Below are 25,389 nucleotides of genomic sequence, written 5' to 3' on the forward strand. Positions count from 1 at the left end.
CCCAACACCCAGCGGTATATACCCACACCTTGTGCCTCACCCCTCCCACTCCCCACCAACAGTATATACCCACTCCTCACACCTCACTCCCCCACTCCCCAACACCCAGCGGTATATACCCACTCCTCACACCTCACCCCCCCACTCCCCAACACCCAGCGGTATATACCCACTCCTCACACCTCACCCCCCCCACTCCCCAACACCCAGCGGTATATACCCACTCCTCACACCTCACCCCCCCCCACTCCCCAACACCCAGCGGTATATACCCACTCCTCACACCTCACCCCCCCACTCCCCAACACCCAGTGGTATATACCCACACCTCACACCTCACCCCTCCCACTCCCCACCAACAGTATATACCCACTCCTCACACCTCACTCCCCACTCCCCAACACCCAGCGGTATATACCCACTCCTCACACCTCACCCCCCCACTCCCCAACACCCAGCGGTATATACACACTCCTCACACCTCACCCCCCCACTCCCCAACACCCAGCGGTATATACACACACCTCACACCTCACCCCCCCCCACTCCCCAACACCCAGCGGTATATACCCACTCCTCACACCTCACCCTCCCACTCCCCAACACCCAGTGGTATATACCCACACCTTTCACCCCTCCCACTCCCCAACACCCGCCTCACCCCTCCCACTCCCCAACACCCAGTGGTATATACCCACACCTCCACCCCCCCACTCCCCAACACCCAGCGGTATATACCCACTCCTCACACCTCACCCCCCACTCCCCAACACCCAGTGGTATATACACACACCTCACACCTCACTCCTCCCCACTCCCCAACACCCAGCGGTATATACCCACTCCTCACACCTCACTCCTCCCCACTCCCCAACACCCAGCGGTATATACACACACCTCACACCTCACTCCCCCCACTCCCCAACACCCAGCGGTATATACCCACTCCTCACACCTCACTCCCCCACTCCCCACCAACAGTATATACCCACACCTTGTGCCTCACCCCTCCCACTCCCCACCAACAGTATATACCCACACCTTGTGCCTCACCCCTCCCACTCCCCACCAACAGTATATACCCACTCCTCACACCTCACTCTCCCACTCCCCACCAACAGTATATACCCACTCCTCACACCTCACTCCCCAACAACACCCAGCGGTATATACCCACTCCCCACTCCTCACACCTCACCCCCCCACTCCCCACCAACAGTATATACCCACTCCTCACACCTCACCCCCCCACTCCCCACCCACACCCAGTGGTATATACACACTCCTCACCCCCCCCCACTCCCCAACACCCAGTGGTATATACCCACTCCTCACTCCCCACTCCCCAACACCCAGTTCACTAAGTTTGTTAAACACTTCTTCTTACTGCCATCTTACTGAAGGCTTTCTAGAAGACCAATTTCACTACATCCATTTGTTCAAGACAACCTATCCTGCCAAGAACAAACTCAAAAAAAAACTGGTTTTGTTAATTTTTCAATAAATATAAATTCTGATAAATACAAATTGATCCCTCCAAATCTTAGTATTTCTTTTTATGTGTCCTTATCCATAATAATGTATGTCTGTATTTTCCCTGTGACTGTTGTTGGATTTTCTGGCCCATGGTTTGCAGTTTTCCTTCATCCCCTTTCGTAAGTAATCAGGATGCATTTATTGCCATCCAACCCGTAAACCTGCCCTAGAATGTATGGAATGTGGGGCGACGACAATGCAGTATATCCACTATCACCATAGACACCTCCTTTAAAAGCTCAGAAAAGAGCCATCATGTCCTGCAGATTTACACTACATTAACCTGTCTAGCTTATATTCTTTGAACATAGCTATAGAAGCTCTCTGGGTGGCAGGGGGTGTTGATACGTCCAAAGGAGGTGTAAGGAGCTCTTTCCCTCCAGTAGCCTGCAGCTCACCTTGGGCAAGAAGTAGAACCTGCTTAGCAGCCCCCTTCCCCCCACCCCCCCCACTGCCAGTCAGGGTCACGTGAAGCCAAGCGAGCAGGTGGTGGATCGTTGTATGAGCAGCCTGTGCATATCAGAAATGCTGGTTACGTGACCAGCGACACCAGGCAGACAATCTCTGAAAAATATTCATAATGGCTGGGGTCACCCATCTTCCAAAGACACTGCCCAGAAGAAGGCAATGGCAAACCAATTCTGTAGAAGAACTTGCCAAGAACAATGACTGGCCACACCATACAACATGGCACATGACGGTGATAATGACAGAAGTTCTCACTTTAGTAGAGGCCCAAGGTCATCAGTACCTGAGATTGGTTTGGCCAAGACCCAGAGGTTAGTGAAGCCTGGGGGGTAAAGCCATAGGTCCAAGTCCAGGGCTCAGCCAATCAGGAGGTAAGGGCCTGTACTTCACTGCATTTTTCGATGTACATTTGATAAGTAAACCTGAATACTCATCTCCTCATTGACCTTCAACTCGTTACTCTGCGAGTTTTACTCATTTCTGCACCAGAATGTGGCTGTGGCCTGCAACATCACAGTGTCAACTCACTTTTGTGAACTTCACTTCTGAATGCTGTTCGCTTACTTTTACCGTTTGCACATTTTTTTTCTTTTTTTCTCACTGCAGGTTGGGTATTTAACAGTCAGTCTTTTATTTCAATGGATCCTACCGGGTTTCTTTATTTTGTGACTACCTAAAAGGAGACGAATCTCGAGGTTGTATGAAAGTATACATAATAAATGTACTTTGACTTTGAATCTAAGCCTATTCTTGTACTCTGCTTTGCCTTGCCTTTATCAAGACCTTGTTCTCTTGACCCTTAGAACTCTGAAAATGTTCCCAGTCCTGAGGATTATTGCTTTTGTTGGCAATATTGTAAACCTTTTCCTTTAATCTAATACCATCTTTATCGTGACAACCACAGCTGGATCACTTCCTGGTGTTTTTGTTGCCTGATAAAAGGGATATATATTACTCTTAATTATTATGCTTTAGACCTGGCACAGACTTGAAGACCTACAGATTCCAATGGAGATTGCAAGACAAAGAATTAGGAAGCAAAGTAGAAGGCAAATTGTTTTCATTAAAAATAGTTTTGTTTAGCTTAATAGTTTTATAAGCGGTAAGAGAAGGGAAAGTCTAATCTTAAAGCTGTGCTGCTTTATGGCTATACTCACCTATAGGGAAGCCCTCAGAGTAAACCCTGAAGGAAGTCCTACATTGAGTTCAACACTGACTGGCAACTCCTGTGACGTTGCTGGTACCAAACTGTATCAGTCTTTGCCGTTCCTTTGGAATTAACAGCTGCGTGGAGAGGCAGAGCCTGTTTATTGGAGAGCTTGCTTCCCATATTGTACTGCTCTGGTTTATGCACTGGCTTCAATATCACATAAGCAGCTGGGATACAACATCCACAGTCAACATGGTCAACGGAGGGCCTCCATGATACTTCAAAACATTTCTGAGCACTGTAAGTAAGCTTTCATTTTTACACTAAAAAATAAACTTCTTTCACTTCAATATTTTTAACTCTGAATGTCAAAGACATTTAAGAGATATTAAAATCAACTAAGACTTTCACAATCAAGGCCCCTTTCTGTCTTTGCTGGCTGTCATTGCATCAGACTAGACAGAAACATTGCTAATGGACTTGGGGATGTGGAAGACCAGCGAGAGAAGGCATCTTCCGCTGGACAAGTGTGGCAGTGGACACAGGTGGGGAAACCACACCAGTAGGAAACAGTCCATCAGACGTGGAACCAGCCTTTTCAGCAGCAGAAAAGGCGACGTTTCATTCTCCACCTTACATCAACTCCAATAAAGGTCTATGATACGAGGGGAATACTTTTAAACTAAAAGAGAAAAAAATTCTGATCTCAAACCTCTGCTGCCTTGTGGCTATAGGGAAGGTTTCAGGAGTAAATCCAAGAAAAAATCCAGAGTCGGAGTTCCTAAGGCAGTCCTGCATTGTAGTGAACACATTACTATTTCAGTATGAACAAACGCTGGCACTCATCTGACTAAAGCACCAGTGACCCAGGTTCAATTCCCACTGCTTTCTGCAACCAGTTAGTACATTTTCCCTGTGACCACACGGGTTTCCTCCGGGTGCTCTGGTTTCCTCCCACATTCCAAAGCCGTGTGGGTGAGTAAGCTGTGGACATACTATATTGGCAATGGTGACACTTGCAGGCTGCCCCCAGCACATCCTCAGATCGTGTTGGCCATCGATGCAAATGACTTATTTGTTGGTATGGTTCAATGCACATGTGATAAGTAATGCTAATATTTAATCTTTACAATCTTTGGATAAAATGTACATTGAATGGTAGAGCTGAACAGAAGGTAGTGAATCGCTAGCCCATTCAATAAAGAGCCCAATTCAAGTGGAGGGAAGTTATAGAGGGTTTATAAGCTGCTCGTTCACCATGATGGATTTCTTTTTTCATGCTTTTGCCCAGAACAAATCATTATCATTGCAATATTCAGGCACTCCAGAACGCCCACAACAACCTAACTGCAACCTTTCCCGATGTCGACCTTTGTGGAGTCTTCATCAGGAAATACCCAAATGCGATTTTCATTGTGGTCCATTTCACATCATTTTCCAACCACAGGAATTATCTGCATCCAAATCAGCAATCAAATCTATCTATTCCAAACCTGAATCTTAAAAATATATTGTCACATCAGATACACTGGAGAATCTTCAGTCCTTATATAGGTATATAAACTCCAATGCCCTTGAATGATAAATCCTACAAAAAGTAGAGGATGCAACCCAATCCATCATGGGTAAAGACCGCCCCCCCCCCCCAGCCATTCAGCACATTGACACAGAACAGTGTTGCAGGAAAGCAGCATCCATCATCAGGGACCCCCTCCACTCAGGTCCTGGTCTCCTGTCACTGCTCCCATCAGGAAGCTGGCACAGGAGCCTCAGGACTCAACCACCAGTTCCGGAATAGTTAGTACCGCTCAACCATCAAGCCCTTGAACCAAAGGGGATAACTTCACTCAACTTCACCATACTCTCGATATTTCTCAATATTTATTGTTTATTTATTTATCATTATTATTTCTTCTTTTTGCATTTGCACAGATTGCAGCTTTCGTACACTGATTGAACTCCCAAGTTGGTGCAGTCTTTCATTGCTTCAGTTATAGTTATTACTCTGTTTTGGATTTACTGAGTATACCCGCAAGAAAACAAATCTCAGGGTTGCATATGGCAACATATATGTACTTTGATGATAAATTTATTTTGAACTTTGAAGTTTAGTTCTTTGACCTAGCTTTCTGTGCTTTCCAGTGATCAAACTTTCACCTCACAAATACACATCTTTTTTGAGACACTTCCCTATTTCTTTAATAAAATTCCAATAATTACGTCTCTCAGAAGCTGCTTTACTGGGTACCTCATGCTTATCCTATTGATAATTTTGCTTCTTTGAGCACCTTTCGTCCTCCCCACATCACAATTAAGGTTCCGAAATAACAACCAATCAGCTGATTGATGAGTATATAAAGGCCAAGCATTCAGAGGACACACCACAAGTGAACAGCGTACTGATGATGTCTCCTCGTATGGTGACGAAACGTCCATGGTTTCCATGGTGATGAATTATTAATGTAGCCATCTGCTTGAAAGGGTAATGAGCATAGTCAGAGAGACAGAAGAGGAAATGTTAAATATAAACATTTACTCCTGGTGTTCTCAACTACAGAACTGTTCAATCATGAACTTTAAGTATCCATTCCATGCACCAGTAGATTAATTCTCATGATGGAGCCTCACACACTCCTGGACATAAACTCTCTACTCTAAGTGCTGTGTTAACATAATTAGGGGTGCCATGGTAGAGTAGCAGTTAGTGTGACGTTATTACAGCTCAGGGCACTGGAGTTTGGAGTTCAATACCAGTGTCCTCTGTAAGGAGTCTGTACATCCTCCCCATGGAATGCATGACTTTTCTCGGGGTGCTCCAATTATCTCCCACAGTCCAAAGGCATACCAGTTAGATGGTTAATTAGTCATTGTAAATTGTCCCATGAGTAGGCTAGGGTTAAGTCGGGGATTGCTGGGTGGTGCAGCTCAAAGTGTATCACTGGAGACAGCTATATCTCTAAATAAATAAAATGTAAAAACAAATATCTCCACAACTATAAATACTTCGCATTCCATGTTAAATTTAAAACAGCCTCTTAATCTACTACAGTTGCAACTTCACATTATTGAATATCTTGAACTAAATTTTAAGAGTTCTGCTATTTGTAAGTCACCACACGTCCTCAGCCATTGCTTTCACACGCTCCTGCAACCCTTCTCCTATTCTAATTCCATGCAGGCAAGACCTTCCCTGGCTTTTAAATTTGAGGTCACTAAGTCACTTCCTCTGACAGTCCCATTCTCCCCCTGGATTGCCTCCAGTTTTTGCAATTCTGCCAAAACTAATTTCAGACTCTCTCGTTGTAATTTGGCTCCAGTGCATCAGTCAATCCATTCCTCGTGACAGCACCCTCTGGAATTTCGAGCTTTTGAATTGTCTCCAAAATGCAAGGCAGCTCACCTCTTAAACAACCAGGTCAGTAACTCCAAAACAACATACCCAAAGTTCCTCCTCAATACCTGTGCAGTTCAAGACCCAGATTGTGCAGTGGAAGAACAAGCGATATGATAGTGTGAAGACAAAGGAGAGTGCCGATGCTGGAATTTGAAATTCAAAACTGGGAGAACTGAATGGATCAAGCAGGCACTAAAAGGCCTGAATAGGGTCGGCATGGAGAGGGTATTCCCACTTGTAGGAGTTCAGACCCTTACAGTCCCTACAGATCCCAAAGTGAATGAGCAGGACTGGGGTCAGCATGGAGAGGATGCTTCCACTTGTAAGAGTTCAGATCCTTACAATCCCTACAGATCCCTACAGTCCCTACAGATCCCAAAGTGAATGAGTAGGACTGGGGTCGGCATGGAGAGGATGTTCCCACTTGTAGGAGTTCAGATCCTTACAGTCCCTACAGATCCCAAAGTGAATGAGCAGGACTGGGGTCGGCATGGAGAGGATGTTTCTACTTGTAGTTCAGATCCCTACAGCCTCAAAATAAAAGGGATGTCCTTTGAAAACTGAGATGAGGAGAAATTCCTTTAGCCAGATGGTTTCTTCAGCTGGAGAAGGCTGTGTAAGCTAAATCACTGGATGTATTTAAAGTAGATATTGATCGGTGCTTGATTGGTTGTGTGGTTAATGGAAAAGGATAGAATCAGAGAGGACAGGAAAGTTTTTTAATTAGGGAAGGGCAAATTATGAGGCTATAAGGCTAGAACTTGCGGGTGTGAATTGGGGTGATGTTTTTGCAGGGAAATGTACTATGGACATGTGGTAGATGTTTAGGGATCTCTTGCAGGATGTTAGGGATAAATTTCTCCTGGTGAGGAAGATAAGGAATGAACCATGGGTGACAAGTGAGGTGAAGGAACCATGGGTGACAAGTGAGGTGGAAAATCTAGTCAGGAGGAAGAAGGCAGCGTACATGAGGTTTAGGAAGCAAGGATCAGATAGGTCTATTGAGGAATATAGGGAAGCAAGAAAGGAGCTTAAGAAGGGGCTGAGGAGAGCAAGAAGGGGGCATGAGAAGGCCTTGGCGAGTAGGGTAAAGGAAAACCCCAAGGCATTTTCACCCACAGACTGCTACACACTGGAGTTTTTTTTGTTTTTCACACCATTCTCTGTAAACTCTAGAGACTGTTGTCTGTGATCAGGTCAGCAGTTTCTGAGATACTCAAACCACCCCATCTGGCACCAACAATCAAGATGCACAGGTGTCCCTGAAAACTGGCCACCGAGTGTATTGAGAATTGAGCCCCACCATTGCGATTGATTCTTAAAAGCACCTTTAGGGCAAGGCCAATTCTGGATGGGCAAAAAAAAAATCGGGCATTGCCAGTGGCAGCATAAATGGAAAAGGTAATACAGTACACTGTTCAGTTGCAACACAATGTTGCATTTCCAGACTAACCCATTTAATACGCCATGAACGTTACAGTCAAGGAAACTATTCTTTCCTATAGCTCATGCAGGAATGTTAGGAATCCTGCTGGCAGACACTGATCCCAGCACATCAACACAAACATTCCCATAGACCATCTCTCACAAGTGACTGCATGCCGATCATTTTTTTTCTTCCAATGTCATGCCTTTTCTATTTTAACACAACCACTCTCCAGAGGCAAGCTCTCCAGTTGCATTCTTTATGTTGATTTAGCAAACTGCCTCTTTCATGAAAGAAATGTTCCATAGACTTGCTTTATGCAGATCAGGTTCAATTACACAAATGATACTGTGTTTTTTCCTGAAGATATCTGAATGCCTATGCTTCAGGATGAGGCTACCAGTAACACAATGACCCCCAATCATCCAAGACAAGGGAGAATAGGATGTCAGCATGGTAGTGGAGCAGTTGGCGCTATTACAGCTTGAGGTGTCAGAGTTCAGAGTTCAATTCCGGTGTCATCTGAAAGATGTCTCTGGACGCCCTCTTTGTGGAATGTATGGGTTTACTCTAACTATTCGGTTTCATCCCACAGTCCAAAGACATACCAGTTGCCCATCAACCCACCTATTTAACCCTAGTCTAATCACAGGACAAATTATAATGACCAATTAACCTACTAACCGGTACGACTTTGGACTGAGGGTGGAAACCCGGAGGAAACCCAAATACGCACAACAAAGAACATATAAGCTTGCTTAGAGGATGCCAGAATCGAACTCTGAACTCTAACGCTAAAAACTATACTACCCTGGTTTTCACATTGCACTCCAACCAGCTTCCAAAAGCAATCAATCTGCCAGTGTAGTCATGCCATAATCTGTGATGAAGGAATGCATTTTACATAAATGCATCTGTATAGAGACACTGTTGCACATTTACCAGGCTGCAGAGTTTAATATTCCCCAGACGCTCTGCTTAAGCTCATGAAAAGATAGAGTGGTTTCCACAGCTCATTACATAGTGTGGGATGTTTAGAAGCTTGCATTAAAATTCAAAGTAAATCTATTGTCAAAGTACACACATTATCATATACTACCTTGAACTTCACTATTCAGAATCAGTTTTAAGATCACTGGTATAACCATATAACATATAACCATGGAAACAGGCCATCTCGGCCCTTCTAGTTCATGTCGAACTCTTACTCTCACCTAGTCCCACCAACCTGCACTCAGCCCATAACCCTCCATTCCTTTCCTGTCCATATATCTATCCAATTTAACTTTAAACGTCAACATTGAACCTGCCTCAACCACTTCTACTGGAAGCTCGTTCCACACAGCTACCACTCTTTGAGTAAAGAAGTTCCCCCTCATGTTACCCCTAAACTTTTGTCCTCTAACTCTCAACTCATGTCCTCTTGTTTGAATCTCCCCCACTCTCAATGGAAAAAGCCTATCCACGTCAACTCTATCAATCCCCCTCATAATTTTAAACACCTCTATCAAGTTCCCCCTCAACCTTCTACGCTCCAAAGAATAAAGACCTAATTTGTTCAACCTATATTTCATGGTATATATCATGAAATTTGTTAACTTTATGGCAGCAATACAATGCAATACATGGTAATATAGGGAAAAATTAATTACGGAAAGTAAAAATCTGTATATCAAATAGTAGTGCAAAAACAGAAATAAAAAAGTAGTGAGATTGTATCCATGGGTTCAATGTTCATTCAGAAATCTGTTGGCAGGGCGGGTAGAAGCTGTCCCTGGGTCACTGAGTGTGTGCCTTCAGGCTTCTGTACCTCCTTCCTGATTGGAACAATGAGAAGAGGGCATTTACAGGGAAAAAAATGATAATAGAATTTTAAGAGGAACTATACAGAAACAGAAAAGGACTGATAAACGCCAATGGCAAATGAATAAAGGGTGCAATTAAAATAATATTAAACGTATAAATTGTACAGTGTTCTTGAAATTAAGTCTGTAGGTCGTAGAATTAGTTCAGAGCAGTGGTGAACGAAGTTATCCATGCTGGTTCAGGACCCTGATGGTTGTTGGATAATAACTGTTCCTGAGCCTGGTGGTGTAGGACCTAAGGCTTCTGTACCTCCTGCCTGATATTAGTCGCATGAAGAGGGCATGGCCTGAGTGGAGGGGTCTTTGATGATGGATGCTGCTTTCCTCAAAATTCAAAGTAAATCATATTATCAAGATACATATACAGTAGGTCATCATATACAACTCTGAGATTCATTTTCCTGTGTGCATAGTCAGCAAATCTAGAGAATAGTAATTGTAATGAAAGATCAACCAGAGTGCAGAAGACAACAAACTGCAAATGGAATTATAAATACATTACAATAAATAATGAGAATATGAGATAATGAGATGGAGTCCTTGAAAGTGAGACAATTGGTTCTGGGAACATATGAATGATGGGGCAAGTGAAGTTGTGGAGGTATCCCCTTTTATTCAAGAGCCTGATGGTTGAGGGGTAATTACTGTTCTTGAACCTGGTGGTGCGAGTCCCGAGGCATCTATACTTTCTACCTGAGGAGAAAGGAGCATGGCCTGGGTGGTTGGTGTTTCTGACGATAGATGCTGCTTTCCTGCAACAGTGTTTCATGTAGATGTGCTTGATGGTGGGGAGGGGTTTTCCTATGATGGACTGGGCCATGTCCACTACGTTTTGTAGGATTTTCCATTCAAAGGCAAACACTCTGTGTAAATGTACTCAGTGGTGGTTTATTCAAGTACAAAATATGCTAAAATACTTACATTTGAGAATTTATGAACATTAAGAATTGCTGGATTCCCAAGATGTTGCAAAGCTGTCAGCCAGGTTCTGTGGCTGGATTACAGATGAAGAAAGGAAATCGGGGTTGCAATTCCATTTGCCATGCGAAGGCAGTGTTATAAAGTCACAGAAAAATACAACACAGAAACAGGCCCTTCAGCCCATCTAGACTGTGCCAAACCAATTAAACTGCCTTCTCCCATTGACCTGCCATGGAACCATAGCACTCCATATTTCTACCGTCCATGTATCTATCCAAACTTCGCTTATATGTTGAAATCAAGCTCATGTGCTCCACCTGCGCTGGCAGCTCATTCCACACTCTCACAACATTCACGGTGAAATTTCCCCTCGAGTTCCCATTAAAATTTTCACCTTTTACTCTTAACCCATGACCTCTAGTTGTAGCCCCAACGAACTTCAGTGGAAAAAGCCTGCTTGTGTTTGCATTATCTGTTCAAAGGTATTGTTGTTTCACTCCCCTACAACTTGGGTCCCAGTTTGTTCATAACAATGACTGGCAAATTAATCCTTCATTTCTGGACTCGAGAGGATCACGCTCTCATTTCCGATGGGTCTGTGCCAATGATGAAAATGAAAGAAAATTTGTCAAGGTCCTTGCCTATGCCAGGACACTCAATAATAACCTTCATGGTACAGTTGGGGTACAGAGTGTGCAGGGATAGATTATCTGCTTACTAATTAAGACAGAACAATAAAAACAATTTCCATCCATATGGAAAACTCAGGGGCGCATTGTTATTTAATTTGATGCAAGCAACCCAAGACTGATAAATAAAAGATAGATCATTGACATAAAATGTACAGGTTCCCATTTATGTAAGAAAACAGTAACATATTCTCCTTGTTATTTCACTGGAGTCATTGATATAGAAAGTGGCAGAATTTCAGATAAGTGGACCAAACCTCCCTTTACTAATGTCTCACAGATTCATCAAGGCTGTTAATTGAAAGTGGCACATTTAATCCTGCAGCAATGGACACAGTCATAGACAGAATGAATGAAATTCCTCCTCTAGCGCAGCTCCAGGATTCTGCTGTATGCTAACTTTCTAAGGCACAATACTGTGTTCCCTGATGCAACAACATTCAGTTATTTGTAGGCTTTGCTTTTTCACAGATTTTTGTTCCCTTCTGTGCCTTATGGCACTTCGGGTGGCAACCTTGCTGTTTCTTTAGCATTTGTTTAGCTCGTTGCTCAACCCAGCACGGGTGAAAAGCATGCAAGGCTCCGGCCAGATTCGAACCCGGGACGACTCGCCTCCAAGTCCAGTGCAGATGCCACTACACTACTGGCCAGCGTTTTTTTAAAAAACAGAGTACGTAAAAAATAATACTTCAGATTTTATACCGACAAATCAGTCATACAAATATCTAGTATAAAAGTTCAGATGCATTGCATTAGTTTCTGCTCCCTACCATAATCCCATTGTTTCTGTACAAATCTATAGCGTCAAATTCAGTCGTAATTATGTCATATATAAACATTGCTGACATTTCGTACAAAGAAAGCACATGTTCCCAAGGAAAAAACAAATGTTTGTCATTTACAAATGACATCATTTAAAGCTGCTCTGCTTTGTATCTAGAGTTATACTGAATCCTCATTTATTAACAATCTCAGCAATGGGTGCAGTGTCTACTGCTGTGCTAGAACCAGGGGAGTCACAGTAGTGTAGTGGTTAGCACGACACTATCACAGCTCCAGCTGTCTGAGTTCTGGGTTCAATGCTAGGTCATCTGTAAGGAATCTGAGTGCCCTCCCCTCGGAATGTGTAGGTTTCCTCCGGGTGCTCTGGTTTCCTCCCACAGTCCAATGATGTACTGGTTAATAGGTTAATTGGTCATTGTAAATTGTCCTGTGATTAGGCTAGGGTTAATTGGGGGTGCTGGGCAGCCGGAAGGGCCTATTCCACACTGAACCTCAATCAGCAAATCTGTTGTTAAACTTCAATAAACCTTGACTGACATCTCAGTGTAGCACTGCACTATCAGAGAAGTAAGTGGTCTTTGGGATTAAACACGTTTATCTGAGGCTCTGACTGCCCAATCAGATGCACTAAAACAAACATACTTGTGCTAGCACAAGTAACAGCAGAGCTCCCCCTTTCCTTACCCAAAAAATGCACAACAGCTGGTCAACTATATTTGCCTTCTCCCCTTTGAGAGCCCATATCAAAGGTCAATAGATGACACCCTTTTCGGAGATGACAGCAGTGATTGCAACTCCCAAGTACTTTGTTAACAGAGAAGTACATTGCGATGGGATGCAGGTGAAAAACGTTAACTGTAAATGTAAACATGTTGAAGCATTGGCGGAAATTTTGAGTTATAACATTATGCTTTTTCCACTGTTTTGCTTTAAAGCAGTGTGATCCAAGTGCTCTACACGGTCAACTTGTGCCAAGGATGAATGATAAAAAATCCACACAAACATTATAAATCATGACTTAATCTTTTGGCTCTGTTTCTGATGAGCCAAAATCTTTGGAATTTTTTTTCTCGTAATACACTGAAAATCCAGTTGAAAACACAGACTTGGTTCAATTGTTCCACTCAATTTATGATTTAATCTAAAGAACAAGCAGGCTTCATTACACTAACTCATCTGACTTTCTTTCTTGATAGTTTAAAGGGATCTCAACGACTTCACTCATAAATATGTTAAATAATCTCAATCTCTCCATAAATGCTTTAAGCATTTAGCTTCGAAGGAGGTTTGATCTTTCTTAAAATTTAATTTAAAATGAAACAAATATTAACAGTAAATTTATTATGAAAAAATATTCACTTGAACGCTTACATATTGAAATTCATTATCACAATAATTAAAAACATGCAACTTAGCAGACTTTCATGATACACTAAAACTACTGAAATGAATGTATCTTACTGTCTGTTCAAATGCACAAAAACAAACAGACCCTGCACCCACAAGTAGAAGCAAAGTTACTTTATGGGCTGAAATCATGTGCCACATTGACCCTGGGGCAGCATCCAGCAACAGACTTCCTAGCCTAAATGCTGGGACATTTCAATACTTTATACTTTATTGTCGCCAAACAACTGGTACTAGAACGTACAATTATCACAGCGATATTTGATTCTGTGCTTCACACTCCCTGGATTATAAATATTAAAAATATTTAAAATTAAAAATTTAAATTATAAATCATAAATAGAAAATAGAAAATGGAAAGTAAGGTAGCGCAAAAAAACCGAGAGGCAGGTCCAGATATTTGGAGGGTACGGCCCAGAACTGGGTCAGGATCCGTTTAGCAGTCTTATCACAGTTGGAAAGAAGCTGTTCCCAAATCTGGCCATACGAGTCTTCAAGCTCCTGAACCTTCTCCCGGAGGGAAGAGGGACGAAAAGTGTGTTGGCTGGGTGGATCGTGTCCTTGATTATCCTGGCAGCACTGCTCCGACAGCGTGCAGTGTAAAGTGAGTCCATGGACGGAAGATTGGTTTGTGTGATGTGCTGTGCCAGGTTCACGATCTTCTGCAGCTCCTTTCGGTCTTGGACAGGACAACTTCCATACCAGGTTGTAATGCACCCTAGAAGAATGCTTTCTACGGTGCATCTATAAAAATTAGTGAGGATTTTAGGGGACAGGCCAAATTTCTTTAGTGTTCTCAGGAAGTAAAGGCACTGGTGGGCCTTCTTGGCAGTGGACTCTGCTTGGTTGGACCAAGTCAGGTCATTTGTGATATTGATCTTATATTATATTATACAATAGCTACATATGCTGTGAGGGTTCCATTGAGGGAGCGTACTAACGGACCCAGCAGCTGCAATGGGGCTTTAGCCTTTGGCTCTGCACAATCTCAAGTCCCAAACTTGCTTAGATTTACAGATGTAAATGTCAGCAATTCACTATGAAATGGTTGGTATATATCAGCATCTCTCAGACCAATTAACTTTCATCTTATTAGATGGTAAACTTGTACAATAACTGCACCCAGAATTCCTCTGGTATAATACAAACACAGCGAATTCTGGTTAATTGAGCCATCGGTTAGTCGGGGCAGCTGCTTATTTGGGACAACTCTTACAGGACAAAAACTAATTGAGAAAATAGCCCGGATACTTTTTGCTTATTTGAGACACTATGCCATTTAATTGGGGCAGGAGACTTGCTGAAGAGTTTCCAACTAGCGTCCGTCGTGCGCACTTGTGTGGCCATTAGATGCTGCACCATGCTTACAGTGAACAGTGTTTACGTAGCGAGGGTTGCATGTGTTTTTGTTCAAAAAGCAGAGGATTTTTTGTCACTGATAGTTGGCTATAAATTAGTAGATTAGATTGGATTATGAGGACACGCAGTCCTCTTTTATTGTCATTTAGTAATGCATGCATTAAGAAATGATACAATTTGATCCAGAATGATATCACAGAAAGACAAGACAAACCAAGACTTTAGTCAATAAGTCAATTCCAAACTGTTTTGCCCACTGTGGTTTCAAGCTTTCAGGCTTGGAGATGGCAAAAAAGGCCAGGAGCAAAAATGAAACAATTTCACTACTTCAACAAGTTAGATACTACAAAAAATTTGAAGGTGTCAACAATCATCTTGAATATTGCAATGAAAATGAAAATTTGGAGGATACAGTCATTGACAATTTAGAATATAAAATCGAGATAATTCTGAGGCTTTATAAGATAATAGTCAGGCTGCACGTGGAGTATTGTCAACAGTTTTGGGCCCTTTATCTCAGAAAGGGTGTGTTGTCATTGCAGAGATCCACAGGTCATTCACAAGAATGATTCCAGGAATGAAGGGGTTAACGTACGAGGAGTGTTTGGCAACTTTGGGCTAGTACTCACTGGAATTTAGAAGAATGCTGGTGGGAGGGAGGGGGGAGGAAGAAAGAGGATCTCATTGAAACCTACTGAATGTTGAATGGACTAGATAGAGTGGACGTGGAGAGGATGTTTCCTATGGGCACGGCCTCAAGATTGAGGGGCGACTTTTTAGAACGGAGGTAAGGAGGAATTTTTTTCACCAAAGATTGGTGAACCTGTGTAATGATCTGCCACAGACTGCAGTGGAGCCCAAGTCCAGGAGCATACTTAAGGCAGAAGTTGTTAGTTTTCCTGATCAGTCAGGGCATCAAAGGATAAGGCAAGAAGGCAGGTGGGATCAGGGATCAGCCATGATGGAATGGCAGAGCAGACTCGATGGGCTGAATGTCCTCATTCTGCTCCAGTGTTTTATGGTCGCACAAATAACACTGTATGAAGGCAGCCCATTATCTGCACTAGGTGTCTGCACTAATTTTGTTAATTGTATACTTTACACTGGATGAATTTGCCCGTCAATAACTATTAGCAACTAATACAAAATTTTATAGTTCTGTAGTACTATTGGCAACGTTCTAATTTGTTCTGTACTTCATTTAAATACATAACTTTGTCATTTTTATACATTTTTAATTATTTCCATGAAACTTCAGCTAACTGGGACAGTCACTTAATTGGGACAAAATGTACGAAGGCAGTCCAAGTACGTGTCCCAATGAACCAGAATCCACTGTACTCATTAAATAAAATGCTTTGAAATACAATAAGGAACACACAGTGCATCAAGCAGCAACAAAGGAAGGTCAGAGGTTGAAATGAAAGACTGTGACTTGAACATTTGTTTTTCCCACAGCAGATGCTGCCTGACCTGCTGAACATTTCCAGTTTCTCCTGTATCACTTCAGATTTTCACCATATGTGTTGTACTTTGTTTTTGTTGAGTGTGCACAAAAATTATAACAATTTTCCTTTAGAAAAGGCATTAAAGGTATTTTAATTACTCAGACTTTCAATACAATATATGTATTCAGATAAAATTTGACAAATTTAACTGAAACCTTTGTCCCTAGTTAATCACACTAGAATTTTTTTTTGCTTTTACATTTCACAGGAAAAATTGATGTCCCCCATTAGAATGTTATGGGGAGAGATGTTGTTCTAACATTTTTATTTTTAACTGATATTTATGTGATTAATTAGTAGTCAATAAATAGATTTCCTTACATTTCTAAATAGGCATTTGGGATATTCCATTATTTCAAATTTACCTAAGATTAGAATCAGAATCAGGTTTAACATCACTGATAACTTGTTGTATTGCGGCAGCAGTACATTGCTATAACAAAACTATAAATTGCAGTAAGTATACATATAAAAGAAAATAAAATTAAATAAGTTGTGCATAAAGAGAGGAAAAAATAGTGAGGTGGTGTTCATGGGTTCATTGTCCTTTCAGAAATCTGATGGCGGAGACGAAGAAGCTGTTCCTGAAATGTTGAATGTGTGGCTTCAGGCTCCCGTATCTACTCCCTGATGGTAGTGTAGGGCAACGTAATTGGGAGAAATGTATATAATTCACAGCCACCGACATTAAGTTGGGTTTTCACTTTAAGAGGCTAGTCTGATGTGATAAAGCTGTTACATCAGGATTTTTAGCGCACTTTTCTGTTCAGATTTTGGAGTTGAATAAAATGTGTTACGGGTTTCATTAAACATAAAACGCCTCACTTTGTTTTATTTGCAGAAACCTACATTGGTGACCCCAATGCTCCAAGTCAAATCCAGAGTTATTGAACATGTCGGCCAACGCAGTCACTTTGAAACTGCTGGAGTTTTGGAGCAAGGTGTCATCGCTTGTTCTGTGCAGGCTGAGGCCCAGTTCGCGTTGCGAGAAATCATCGCTGACAATACTAAGTTCTATTCCACGATAGCGTCGCTCAGCAGTTCCATGGCTGTGAGAGTGGTGAACCTGCTTCAACACCTGCCTGAACACCTAAATACCAATCACTGAAAACTCACCTTTTACAGACCTTTGGACTATCAGAGTCTGAGCGTGCCAAACCCAGTTCCGCTTACCCAGTCTCAGCGAGTCTAGGCCGTCGGTGCTAACGGACCTCATCCTGTCTCTCCTGGAAAATAACTATCCTTGTTTTATTTTTAAAGAATGCTTCATGCGATATATGCCTGATCAAGCTCACACAGCCCTCGCCATTACTACTGACGCCTCAGACTATGCGGAGCATGAACAGTTGGCCAGAGGCGTGTGACAGCCACTCAGCTTCTTCAGCCCATCCCCCTGAAAGGAAGTACAGCACGGTTGGCCGCGAGCCTCTCAGTCTCTGCCTGGCTGTCCCTCATTTTCATTTTCTACGTGATTTCACAACGCTCGCTGACAACAAACCCCTCATACACACCCTTGGTCTGCGCAGTAGCAACACTATCTGGCCTACATATCCAAGTTCACAACTGATATAGAACATATCAAGGGGAAAAATAATGCTGTAGCTAATCACATCTTACGGCCAGCCATTGAGGTCATTGAGTGGTTGACTATGGCTACATGACAGCCGGTCAAGTTACTGAGCCAGAGGCCCAGGCTTACCAAACAGCAGTCACGGGCTTGCGGTTGGCTGACATTAAGTCTGGGGAAGCTGGGGTTTCTCTCCTGTACGATGTCTCAACTGGTCACCCTCGCCTCAACATGTCTGCAAACTGGAGATGGACTGCTTTTGACTCCATACATGGACTCCTGTGTCCAGGCCAGAAGGCCTCACAGAAACTGGTTGCACAAAGTTTGTGTGGCACAGCCTCAGAAAGGACGTGTGTGATTGGACTTCAGCCTGTATGGACTGTCAGTACGCAAAAATTAACTGTCATGTTCAAGTGCCACTGGCACCTTTGCACGTCCCTGAGCAACGGTTTGACCATGTCAATGTGGACCTTGTTGGTCCTCTGACCCACTCCTGTGGTTTCATGCACCTGCTTACCATGGTGGGCTGTCCCACCAGGTGGCCAGATGTCATCCCTCTAGCATCGATGGTGGCCGTAAATATGGCTCAGGTATTCATCAGCACCTGAGTTGCTTGGTTTGGCCCCCATCTGATGTTCTCTCTGACCGCGGTCCCCAATTCATTTCAGACTTCCGGGCTGCGATGGCCCAGAGCTTTGGCATTAGGCTACGTCACACCAGAGTGTATCAGCCATAGTCCAACGGCTTATGCGAGCAGCTTCACTGCTGCTTAAAGACTGCTCTGAGGGCTTCCCTGACACACGAGTGTTGGTATGATCATCTCCCGTGGGACTTGCTGGGGCTCAGAACAGTTCCAACAGAGGGCCTGCAGTCATCCAGAGCTGAGTTGGTATATGGGCAGCCGTTATGAGTACCAGATGATTTCATTCCCAATGCCACAACTACCTTGTCGGCCTCTCAGAAGCATTCCACACCCTCAGTAAATTCAATTCCTTTGCACCTATTCCTACCTCCCATCATGGCGTACAGCACCCTTGGGTTCCTGTTGACCCACAGTCTGCCTCGTTTGTTTTCATACGCCATGATGCATACCAACATCCCCTTAGGCCCTCCTTGGATGGCCCGTTCCACATTTTGTAACGTGGAGAGAAGACTTTCTTTATAGATAAGTAAACCTAAACGTATTTCAGTAGCTCACCTTAAACCAGCCCACCAAGATTTGGAAGATACCTTTACCGTGACCCTAACATCAGAGCATGACCATGAGCGTATCAACACACCTGCAGACAAGCCAGAGGCACCTGCTGTCCCTCCACCTCCACCCATGGAACACAGGACACAAGCTGGGCAGCTCGTCTGAGCTCCAGACAGCCTCACTATGCCAGTTTTACTGAATCCAGGGGTGTGGGGGGGGCTGTGTAGGGTAACATAATTGGGAGAAATACACATAATTCACAACCACCAACACTGTGTTGAGGTTTCACTTTAAGAGGTGGGTCTGACGCTTTTGTGTTTAGGTTTTGGAGTTCAATAAAATTGGTTATGGTTTCATTAAAAGTAAAATGCCTCACTTGGTTTTATTTGCAAAAGCCTAGAGTAGAAATGAGGAGAGGGCATGTCCTGGGTGATCGGGGTTCTGAATGATGGATGTCACGTTTCTGAGGCACCACCTTTTGAATGAGTCCTGGATGCTGTGTCCATGATGGAGCTAACTGAGTTTACAACTTTCTGCAGCTTTTTTTTCCTGATTAGCAAGTTCTGCTCACTAATATCTGTGATAATAATTATGAATACAGCTAAAAATATATTAGCAGGAAAGATGAAAAAGGTACTGAGATATTTTATAATGGAGTATTCAGTACAATCCTTTCCTGTTATAGATAAGCTATTTCTGCCATTGAACCGAGAAGAAAAAAATAAAGGAACAGTTTTTAAACTAATCAGCAAACACTGATCTATAACTCAAGTGCCTGGGAACTTCGAGAAAGCAAAAACTCAGTAAGAGCCATCAAGTCTTACTTCAGCCTTCCAGAATCTGTTACTGTTGTTACAACAGAAGGAATGCGATTGTTAGTGAGACTTGACCAATTCTCCCCACTTTATGTACTCACTGTTGCTACTGACAACCGCTTTGGGACTGGAGGACTTTGGCTGGGCACAGTGCTCACACAGACACTCTTTTCCGTTGAAAGTCACACGGTCTCCTGCTGGGAAAGGACGCCTGGAAAGCAACAAGAAAACTTTAGTGAAGTGTGTTGAGCATAGCAAACACAGTCATTTCCTACAATGAAGTCAAACCTTTCCTTTGACTGTTAGCTAAATAATCCAAGAATTACAATTTTTCCGAAGTCTAACTTTACCTACATGAGAGTCTTTAGAATTAAACATAAGAACACCTTGAATGGTTAAACCCTATCCTTTGGCTTCAGATTCTAAACTGAAATTAAACACTAGTGCCCCTTTGCTTTGCTTCTGAAAAGTTCAAAGTAAATTTATTATCAAAGTACATACAGAACATGTCTCCATTACAACCCTAAGATTCTTTTTTTTTTGCAGGCATACTCTGTAAGTCCAATAACTATTATAGAATCAATGAAAGACTGCACCAACAGGGCAGACAACAAGTGAGCAAATACAAAAAGAAAGAAAGAAATAATTAATAAATAGATAGATAGATAAATAAATAAGAAAGCAAGTAATAAATAGATTTCTTGGTAGCATGAAACAGATCAAAATTGTACCAAGAAATAGTGAATTAGCACAGTACAGCAAACTCGTACAGGATTTCTTAACTACAATCTCATTTTGACTTGACATATAATGCTCAAGAAATGTAAAAACAGTTACAATTAGCAATGAAATATTTAGAGAAGAAAGCTTGCAGGGAGGTGGTGGAAAATCTGAATCTAAATGTCAATGTCTAGATAATGTCCTGACCTTATAACCACCCAGAGGAGGCAAAATCTCTCCTCTGAGAAATGTAGAGGGCAGCTCTATCACCCTCGGAGTTTAACAAGAATTGGCATGTCACCAAAGACACTCGCAAATTTCTAGAAATGTATCCTGGAGAGTATTCTTACTGCTTGCATCACTGTTTGGCATGGAGGGGCCACTGCACAGGATTGGAAAATAACAGCAGAAAGTTGTTAAACTCAGCCAGCTCCATCATGGGCACTAGACTTCCCAGTATATAGGACGTTCGCAGAAGGCAATGCCTCAGAAAGGTGGCATCCATCATTAAAGACCCCTATTATCTAGGACATACCCTCTTCTCATTGCTAATCAAGAGGAGGTGCAGAAACCTTAAGACACACATTCAACACTTTGGGAACAGCTTCTTTCCCTATACCATTAGATTTCGGAATGGACAATGAACCCATGAACACCTCAGTAATTTTTCCCTTTCCTTTACAATGGTTATTTAATTTTTTAATATATACTTCAAACTGTAATTTATAGTTTTATATTGCAATGTACTGCAGCTGTGTGTGTTGTGTGCGCCCTTAACTCCTGGTGGAGTCGTCAGGGCGCCGTCATGAAAAGCTTTTTTTTTGGTATGCTCATTGTTCCGCGTGTCTTGGGCATCTGAAACCTGGCAGAGCCCATCCCCCTCCAGGATACTGCAGCTGCTGATCGATTAATTTCATGACATATACCAGTGATAGGTAACATTTTAATGGGTATTTGATTAAGCATTTGACAAGAGCAACATACAGATTAAACATAAGATGGTTTTAGATCATCCCAGTACAGAATTCAACCAAAGTATTCTAGCACATTAGCAAAGTGACCTGCTTCAGCACTATGAAGTTTCACTGCAACCAGGGTTTCAGGTATCAAGGCTAATTCTTATGGTTAACACCACAGCAGTGTAGTAGTTGGCGTGACATTATTACAGCTCGGGGCATTGGAGTTCAGAGTTCAATTCTGGCGCTGTCAGTAAGGGGCCTGTATTTACACGAAGAATCACGCGGATTTCCTCTGGGTGCTCCAGCTTTCCCCCCAGTCCAAAGACGTACCAGTTAGTAGGTTAATTTGTCATTGAAATTGTCCCATGATCAGTCGAGATATTGCCTGGGTACAACAGTCTTTCGGTCAACGTCTTCTGGATAGATCATGGAACCATATATTTCACTTCTTTCATGTCGTTTACATTTATTTTTCACCTTTGATGTGACTCTGGAACAGTTAGAGCCTGTGATTTGCTGTTTGCAGAATGTTTGGGTGTTCCAGCGCTCTGCAGTCTCTGAGAGAATTCCAGGAGGCAGAAACAGCACGCTCGAACCTCATGGCAGGCAGGCTGCAAGCCGATCTTTGACTCCATTTTGCAGATTATAGCTTCTATTGTTTGCCAATTAAAGTGATAAGGGGATTGAAACATCAAGGTGACAGCTGAAGCTTGGAGATCGGTTGGGTGCTTCAGGCTCTGCAGTCTCCGAGAGGACTCTGGGAGACAGAGACAGTGTGTCTGAACTTTGTGGTGAGAAGGCTGTGGGAGGGGGGCGCAAGCCATTGTTCGACTCCATTTCACCGATTAAAGCTCCCATTGTTCTCCGATTAAAGCAATGAGGGAGACTGAAGCTTTGAAGCGAATGCAGAGGGTGAGCACCAGCTGTCTGTCTTTTGATCAAACAGCTATGGAGAAGGAAAGGTCTATCATTGGGCCCAGAGAGTGCTGCCAAGGTTTTCTGCGTTTTGGATGTGGACTCGGACTATAGACCTTTTCTTAGACTTCTTTTTAAACTGTGTTTTTTCGCCCAATCTTTCTTGTTTTTTTTGTGTGGAGAGGAGGGATTTAAGGGTTGATGTGCCCATTCCTGTTTTGTTCATTTTTGTGTGGGAAGGAGGGATTTTGGGGGTTGAAGTGCCTACTCCATTTTTGTTTGGTATTTTTGTGCGGGGAGGGGGGATTTGGAGGTTGATGATCCTGCTGCCTTTCTTTTCTTTCTTGGTTTCATAGCTACATGGAGAAGAATAATTTCCAAGTTGTATACATTGATAATAATTGAGCCTTTGGATTAGGCTAGGGTGAAATGGGCTGTTGGGCAGTGTGGCTCGATGGGCCACTGGACCTGTCCTGCCCTGTATGTCTAAATAAAGAAACATAGCATAGAAGAACACAAAATAGCAAGAGAAGGCCAACAGAACCCTCAAACCAAACCTGCTAGTCAATGGGATCACGGCTGATCATTACTGGCCTCAACTCTTTTTTGGTGCCAGTATCCCATTACTCAAATACTTAACCATCTCCATCTTAAACATATAGTATATTTAATGATCAGTTAATAATTTGGCCTTCACCAATTTAAAAATCAGTGTAGTCCAGAGAACCACTACTCTCAGAGGAGGGATATCGACACAATTTAGTTAGAAACACATCAGAATCAGGTTTATTATCACCGGCATGTGACGTGAAATTTGTTAACTTAGCAGCAACAGTTCAATGCAATACATAACAAGAAAAAAACAAAATAAAATAATAATAATAAATAAATTACAGTATACTTATATTTAATAGATTAAAAATTGTGCAAAAAACAGAAATACTATATATTATAAAAAAGTGAGGTAGTGTCCAAGGGTTCGATGTCCATTCAGGAATCAGATGGCAGAGGGGAAGAAGCTATTCCTGAATCGCTGAGTGTGTGCCTTCAGGCTTCTGTACCTCCTGCCTGATGGCGAAAGTGAGAAAAGGGCATGCACTGGGTGCTGGAGGTCCTTTCTGAGACATCGCTCCTTGAAGATGTCTTGGTTACTTTGTAGGCTAGTACCCAAGATGGAACTGACTAAATCTACAACTCCCTGCAGCTTCTTTTGGTCCTGTGCAGTAGCCACCACCTCCATACCAGACAGTGATACAGCCTGTCAGAATGCTCTTCATGGTACATCTATAGAGGTTTTTGAGTGTATTTGTTGACGTAGCAAATCTCTTCAGACTCCTAATGAAGTATAGACGCTGTTTTGCCTTCTCTATAACTACATCAATATGTTGGGACCAGGTTAGATCCTCAGAGATCCTGACAACCAGGAACTTGAAACTGCTCACTCTCTCCACTTCTGATCCCTCTATAAGGATTGGTATGTGTTCCTTCATCTTAGCCTTTCAGAAGACTGCAATCAGCTCTTTCATCTCACTGACGTTGAGTGCCAGGTTGTTACTGCGGCACCACTCCACTAAGGTGGCATATCTCACTCCTGTAGTTGTATTCTCACTTTCAAAGTGGGCATAGAAAGTGTTGAGTTCATCACTGCCATTCATGCTATTAGGTTTCACTTTGTAGGAAGTAATGTCTTGCAAGCCCTGCTAGAGTTGTTGTGCATCCAATGTCACCCCCAACCTCATTCAAAATTGTCTCTTCGCCCTTGAAATAACCCTCCACAAATCATACCTGGTTTTCTGGTACAGGCCTAAGTTGCCAGACTTGAATGCCACAGATCTAGTCTTCAACAGATGACATACCTCCTGGTTCATCCACAGCTTTTGGTTTGGGAATGTACAGTAAGTCTTTGTACGCACACACTTGTCCACACAAGTTTTAATGAAGGTGGTAACAACTGTAGCGTACTCATCCAGGTTTGAAGATGAATCCCTGAATATAGTCCAGTCCATCAATTCAAAGCAATTCTGTAAGTGATCCTGTGCTTCCCTTGTCCATACCTTCTTAATCCTCACTACTGGTGCTGCAGTCTTCAGTCTCTGCCAATACTCAGGGAGTAGAAGTACAGCCAGGTGATCAGACTTCCTGAAGTGAGGGTGTGGAATAGCACGGTAGGCATTCTTGATGGTGGTGTAGCGCACACATACATATATACATATATACCTTGATAATAAATTTACTTTGAATTTTGAAATAACTGTGCCCTAACTTTGCAAATACGTCCCCTTCTTTGTGACTCTCCACAAGAGAAAACATCTCAATTCCTAGGATTTTATATATTTCAGTACCAGCACCCCTCATTCCTCTTAGCTCCAACATTTCTCAAAGGTTTTGTTTCCCAGTTCCCCCAGATTTCACACATGTAACATGTTATCTTACTTGCATATGGAGCAGACGAAGCACTTGGGGTGATAGGTTTTTCCTAGTGCTGTCACTACTTCCCCCTCAACGAACTCTCCACAGCCTTGGCAACGGGTTCCATACATGCGCTGATAGTCTAGGGAGCAAAGGTAATCGCTGTTCTTCATGAAAAATCCACCCTTGGCCAGGTCACAGCCACAAACTGAGGACAAAATGCAAATAAAAGTAACGTTAGATGAGTGATCCTCAATCAACAACTTGACACTAACAAAGCCTTACGTACTCATCAGTAATCAG

General features: G+C 42.7%; 1 protein-coding gene across 9 annotated transcripts in view; it reads right to left on the reverse strand.

The window, feature by feature from the left end:
* ablim1b (actin binding LIM protein 1b) overlaps positions 1–25,389 on the reverse strand; it is a 406,574-nt gene that overhangs the window by 161,360 nt on the left and 219,825 nt on the right. For all 9 annotated transcript variants that reach the window (XM_063072018.1, XM_063072020.1, XM_063072015.1 and 6 more), the window contains 2 exons: positions 25,111–25,294; positions 20,185–20,294 (listed from right to left, as the gene is read on the reverse strand). In XM_063072018.1, coding sequence (XP_062928088.1) covers positions 20,185–20,294; positions 25,111–25,294 — 294 coding nt within the window. The remainder of the gene's footprint in view (positions 1–20,184; positions 20,295–25,110; positions 25,295–25,389) is intronic.

This window comes from Mobula hypostoma, chromosome 19, assembly GCF_963921235.1.
Source record: "Mobula hypostoma chromosome 19, sMobHyp1.1, whole genome shotgun sequence".
In the NCBI taxonomy this organism is placed as follows: Eukaryota; Metazoa; Chordata; class Chondrichthyes; order Myliobatiformes; family Myliobatidae; genus Mobula; species Mobula hypostoma.